At 34.4% G+C, this 6,000-nt stretch overlaps 1 protein-coding gene across 1 annotated transcript; it reads left to right on the top strand.

Annotated features, from left to right (window-relative positions):
• Window positions 1-1,176: 1,176 nt before the first annotated feature.
• On the top strand, window positions 1,177-3,600 carry LOC131644102 (heavy metal-associated isoprenylated plant protein 34-like). Its single transcript, XM_058914498.1, has 3 exons — window positions 1,177-1,495; window positions 1,597-1,672; window positions 1,883-3,600. Exons 1-3 carry the CDS (start codon window positions 1,463-1,465, stop codon window positions 3,448-3,450), a joined length of 1,677 nt encoding a protein of 558 aa, XP_058770481.1. The 5' UTR covers window positions 1,177-1,462; the 3' UTR covers window positions 3,451-3,600.
• The last annotated feature ends 2,400 nt before the right edge of the window (window positions 3,601-6,000 follow it).

The raw sequence follows: 6,000 nt of genomic DNA, 5'->3' as shown, positions 1-6,000 counted from the left end.
AGATAGAGAGAAAGTCATCAAAGTAACAGTGACACAGTTAAATTGTGACTAAATAAGATCTTAGAAAATATTTTCACGTTTAAATTTAGTAGTGGCAAACAGATATGCCGACTTTGTTTAGGCGTGTTATACAAAAATTCACAAAAGAAAAAGATATGGTGAACATAGATGAATGTGAGTCTAAAACTTTGACCTACATCGTAAAAAATTAAGGTTAGAATGAGACGGAGATGCAAGCATTGCATTTCTAAAAACTAAAAATAAAAAATTTTCTTATTAATATTCACTTCACAAAAGCCCAGAAAAAATAAGATATGACGAACATACATATTAACATACATATTATAATGTACCATACTAAAACCTTATCCGTTACAAAGAAAACATACCTATCAAAACCAAGAAAAAAAAATTTAAATAACAAGGTTTAAAAAAAAATTACCAAAAAAACAAGTTTTTCAGAAAATTTACCAAAGTGTCTAGGTTTTACAAGACCCCCTGGAGTATGCGCCAAATGAATTGACGCATTAGTATAAAAATTAGGTGTATGCGTCATATGGTTTGACGTCAATGTGGATGTTTCTTTTTTATTTAATTTTTTTTTACTTTTTACAAATACTTATACGCCAAATGAATTGGCTAATTCAAGAAAATTTATACTAATGCGCCAAATGGTTTGGCGCATACTCTAGAGGATCCTATAAAACCTAGACACTTTGGTAAATTTTCTGAAAAGCTTGTTTTTTTGATAATTTTTTTTTTAAACATTGTTATTTAAATTTTTTATTCCAAAACCAAAGCTATTTTGCTATTCTTAAAATAAAAAATATTTATTTTATTATAATAATTAAATTGAGATTAATCTACACACATCTCCAAAAACTGGAGCAGCTATGGGAATCACATTTCCGATAAACCCAAAATTGAATGAAATACTAATATCAAAAAGTAAGTCAAACAGTACTGCCATTTTTATATAAAAAACAATAAAAAAATAAATAAAAAAATACTTGGTTTGAATTATTAAGGGAGCAACAATGGCAGTATTAACCTGTCACTGTATACTACTACTTGGAAAGGCTTCAATTCAAGTAGTACTAAATTAATTTCAAATACTTAAATAATTATAAAAAAAGACCACTAGTATTTTTTATATATAAACAAACCACTAGTGATAAAGCCAACTCATAAAAGAGAAACTTAACCTAGTTTCTAGCTGTTTATTATCTTGCACCACCGGCAAGGCAATCTTCTCTTTCTTTCTTAGTACTCTCAATGTGTCTAAATAGTACGGATATTTTTTCAGCAAACTAACAAATATAGCACTCACTCTCCAATGCATTCCAACAATACCCTTTTCAACCTTTAGAAAAAAATAATATCTCTCCAGTCTCTTCTCCACACTTCTTCATACTCATAATACTCATAATCTCTCTCTTGTACTTGTTTCAAATCTCCAAACATGAGTAACAAACAAGACATGATGAAAATTCAGGTGCACACTTCTTCTTCTTAGTCTTGTGTTATGAAGTCAGTTAAACCCTAAATCTTTGTTATGCTAACTGGTTTTTTTGCTTTGTTTGTTTCTTTTTGTAGAATTGTCTTCTCAAGGTTAATATCCACTGTGAAGGCTGTGAGCAGAAAGTAAAGAAACTTCTTCAGAAAATTGAAGGTACATTTTAGACATGTCTCTTCATCTTGCTATGTCGGTTTATGTTCAAAACAAAAACATGAACTTTACTATGTCGGTTTAACATTAACTCTTGTTAATTACATGTTTGTTTGTCTTAAATATTCAAAGTTTTCAACTTTATTATGTTTTTTGTGTTATTATGTTGTTTATTAACACATTTTGTGTTGATTTTGTTGTGGTTACTTGCAGGGGTGTATTCTGTGAATATAGATGCGGAACAAGGGAAAGTTTTGGTGTCAGGTCATGTAGATCCGGCTAAGCTTATAAAGAAGCTGAAAAGTTCAGGGAAACATGCTGAACTATGGGGTGGCCAGAGAAGCATGGTGTTCAATCAAAATCAAAACTTTCAACAGCAACAGCCTCAGTTTAAGAACGTGCAAATGGAGAACAACAAAGGAGGTAAGAACAATAAGGCTCAGAATCAGAAGGGTCAGAAAGGTGGAGGTGGTGGTGTTCAAGTTGCACAGTTTCAGAATCCTAAAGGGGGGAAAGATCTGAAAGGGGGGAACAAATCTCAGAAACATGTTAATTTTGACTTGTCTGAGGAGGAGTTTGATGAGAGTGATGGTGATTTCGACGATGACTATGATGATGAAGATGATTTTGATGATGATGAAGAAGATGATTTTGGTCATGGGCATGGTAATGGTCAAGCTCATGGTAATGGATTTGGGCATCCTATGCAAAATAACAAGATGATGGCTATGATGGGTAATGGCCGTGGGCCACAGCTAGGGCCTGGTGGTATGATGAATGGGCCTGGTGGTATGAACAACCATAAAGGTAATGGTTTTGGTGGTGGGGGTGGAGGGGGAGGTGGTAATTATGCATCTGCCAAAAAAGGTGATGTTTTAGATCTACCTATGCAGATGAAGAGTAAAGGTGGGAATTACGGCGAGGTGAAAAATGGGAAAAAAGGCGGTGGGGGTGGTGAAGATGGTGGTAAAAAGAACAAAGAAGGTGGAAAGAAAAAAGGTGAAAGTGATTGGGGAGATGAAAAAAATAGTGGCAAGAAAAAGAATGGTAAAAGCAAAAATAGTGGTGGTGGCTTCCTAGTTAAGTTTCTAGGCCTTGGAAAAAAGAGCAAGAAGGGAAGTGGAAGTGAAGCAACAAACAAGAACAAAAACAATGGAGGAGGAGGTGGAAACAAAGGGAAAGAAGGTAAGAAAGGTGGATCAAAATTGGATAAACTTGATTTTGATTTTCAAGATTTTGATATCAGTACTCCTCATGGTAAAAATGGTAAAGGTGGAAATGGAAATGGAAAAGGTAATCCTAATCCTGCCAAGGGTAATAATAATAGTCATGGTAACAATAATGGAAATATGGGCCAAATGGGCCAGATGGGTCAGATGGGATCAATGAATAGGATGGCTCCAATGGGGCAAATGGGTCCAATGGACCACATGAGGCCGGCGGTGCAAGGATTACCGGCGGGAGCAGCGGCTGCGATGAACGGTGGTTATTATCAAGGAATGCAGCAGATGCAGATGCAACCGAATCCTTATCAGCAACAACAGCAGCAACAACAGCAATATATGGCAGCTATGATGATGCAGCAACAACAGCAACAACAGCAGCAACTACAGCAAGCGAATATGAACGGTATGTATCCGCCACATATGATGTATGGAGGAGGAAGGCCACATCCATCAATGAACTACATGCCACCACCACCAATGCCATCACACCCTATGGCAGATCCTATTACTCATGTTTTCAGTGATGAGAACACTGAGAGTTGCAGCATCATGTAAAGTAGTTAGTAATTTACTAGTGGCTAGTTTGTTTTTCAGGTTCTATTATTTTGTCTTTTTGGGTCCATTAATTTTTTGTTGCAGTGTTAGGGAAAATGTGCAAGGTTTTAGGGATGGATTTATCTGATATATCATATGCGGTTTGTTTTATTTTTGCTGTGTCCTGTGTTACGACAACCTTGTGAGCAGAACATGGTGCCATTGTATTGTAAGGCAGTGACAGAGTCTCACATGGCCTTTGCTCACTAACCAATCCTCAAACCTTATCTTAATACCTACTAATTATGGCTTGACCAAGTTATTATTTCTTTATTCCACTAGTCTTCAAGAGACATTTCATAACAAAACAATAAACAGAAAAATATTTAAAAATGCAACATTATTGAGGAAAATGGAGGGGCTAAATTGCATACACTATATATTTTCTATCTAACATGCTCCACCCCTCTTGCTCTCTTGCATACTCTACTGTCTTCTCTTTTTATCTAGTCTAGTTCAAGTGGTGAAATACAAAGATGGTACAGCATGTACTTAGTCTTAGGTTATGAATTTGAGTCCTTGTGGGAAGGTAAGAAATTCCACATAGTAGATATTTCCTATGAACAAATTGGAAGCACTAGCACACTAGAGTATGGTTAGACCCTTAAATTAAAAGCACCTTTGAACTATGCTGGAGTGTCCAAATGCGACAAAAGAAGTGAGGAAATAAAACTTGAGCAATCTACCTGCCATCCCATGAGCTTTATCTCTCTCCTCCAATTCATATATAAAAGAGAGACTATTATTCTTTTCTAAATTATGTATTTTCATGGTATATTTATTCAAAAATTACAATTTACAAATAAATAGAAATATATCTATTTTAATTAAAAGTTAAAAGAGCAAATAATGATTTCTATAAAAAATTATGGATTTTTTGACATACTACTTTAAAGTTGATCTCTAATAGAGATATAGAACATATAGTTTGTTAAGAAAATTTGTTAGAAGTAGTTAGGAGTTAGTCAAAGTTTGTTAGATATTGTCAGGAGTTACTTACAAATGAAATATGTTGTGTAACTAATTTAACGAAGTACTTAATCACTGGATAATAAATGAGATGTCATTTGTATATGGTAAGTAAAATGAAATAATACACATTTAATTTTAATATGATATCAATTGTTTAGATATTTTACTTTTCGAATTTTACTCCAAGAACTACAATGAAGCTTTATCATTTCTAAGAGCTTCAGAGAAGCTTTCTCATTTCCTTTTTCACAAAGCTTGAGAGAAGCTTTAGCAAAATTGACCGTTCTCAGCTTTATAGGAGCTCAAATCTTTATCCTTACCACATCAAGTTTTTCTTTTCAAAATTTCTATGGTTGAAGTTGATCATTCTAATTAAGTTTCGCAAGAAGCTCCACGAGTTTCCCTAAACCTCATCAGTTCATTTGCTTGTTCGAATTCCTCTAACAAAAATGCTTTTTGCCCCAAATTGTCCATCAAAATTCATGATTGCAACTTCCTCATGTGAGATCAGTTGGTGGAAATTGTCATCCTCACCAACAAAATGCACAAATTTGAAGTTAATGCTCAAATTCTTTTGAAATTTGTCAAGCTGGAATCACATGCGTTGAGTATAAGGCGTGGATTGTGCAGGACCAAAATTTGTTCATTTGATTTCTCTCCACAACCTCTAAAGTAGTTATTACTCAAGTTTTCTCTTGCAAATACACATTCAAAATAAGGGACATGGTCCATAAACACTTTCATGCGATGATGAAGGCCTAAGTCTGTCAACTTTGATTGGAACTCAAGTTTACAAAGAAAGCAAATAGGCAAGTTTTTGAGTATCTACTCAAAATCAAAGCTATTGCGGATTCTCTGATTGTAGTTGATGACATAGTCACCGAAGAAGCACAAATCAATGTGATTTTAGATGGTCTTTCTTATGAATACAATTCATTCGTGATGCAAACTTATGGTCTTACTCTTTATGATGTAGAAGCGTCGTTGTATGTTCAAGAGGTTTAATTGAATAAATTTTAAAAAGTATTGCCATAGTCAACCGAGTCTGCAAATTTCGTACTTTCCAATTTTGGACACAATGTTGAAACAACTGGTCTAACAAGTTAAATCGGATTTACCACACAGATGAATAGCAAAATATAGTCAATATAAAAGCAATAAATAACACCAGATATTGGTAACCCAGTGCAGTAAAATCACACCTAGGTCTCGAGGGCACTTTATCTAAGAAAAGAAATTCACTATCAGTAGTTTAGTACATTTAGTCTTCCATGAACAACAGCCCAATGTTGTTCATTGTCTCTTCCTAACACTACCCGATTAACTTCTATTTAGGACTCCCCCTAAATATGAGAACCTCTCTCACTTTTTCTCAATCACTACTTTCAAGTGACCAACTTCAATAACAACCCTATTGAATGTTGAATTTATAACTCAACTAAGAAAAACTAACAACTATGCCAAGTTACTAAAACATCGAGTTGTGTACACAAAGCTTCTACCTTAACCCTTCTTATGACATTACCGTGGAATACAAGT

This window comes from Vicia villosa, linkage group LG1 (assembly GCF_029867415.1).
Source record: "Vicia villosa cultivar HV-30 ecotype Madison, WI linkage group LG1, Vvil1.0, whole genome shotgun sequence".
Taxonomy (NCBI): domain Eukaryota; kingdom Viridiplantae; phylum Streptophyta; class Magnoliopsida; order Fabales; family Fabaceae; genus Vicia; species Vicia villosa.
This window is presented reverse-complemented; position numbering and strand designations above follow the sequence as displayed.

What these genes read in the sequence shown, in the direction of transcription:
- LOC131644102 (XM_058914498.1), top strand. Translation starts at nt 1,463, where the DNA reads ATGAGTAACAAACAAGACATGATGAAAATTCAG. An exon ending in AAGACATGATGAAAATTCAG is followed by an intron (nt 1,496 to 1,596) that starts GTGCACACTTCT and finishes TTCTTTTTGTAG; the next exon opens with AATTGTCTTCTCAAGGTTAA. An exon ending in ACTTCTTCAGAAAATTGAAG is followed by an intron (nt 1,673 to 1,882) that starts GTACATTTTAGA and finishes GGTTACTTGCAG; the next exon opens with GGGTGTATTCTGTGAATATA.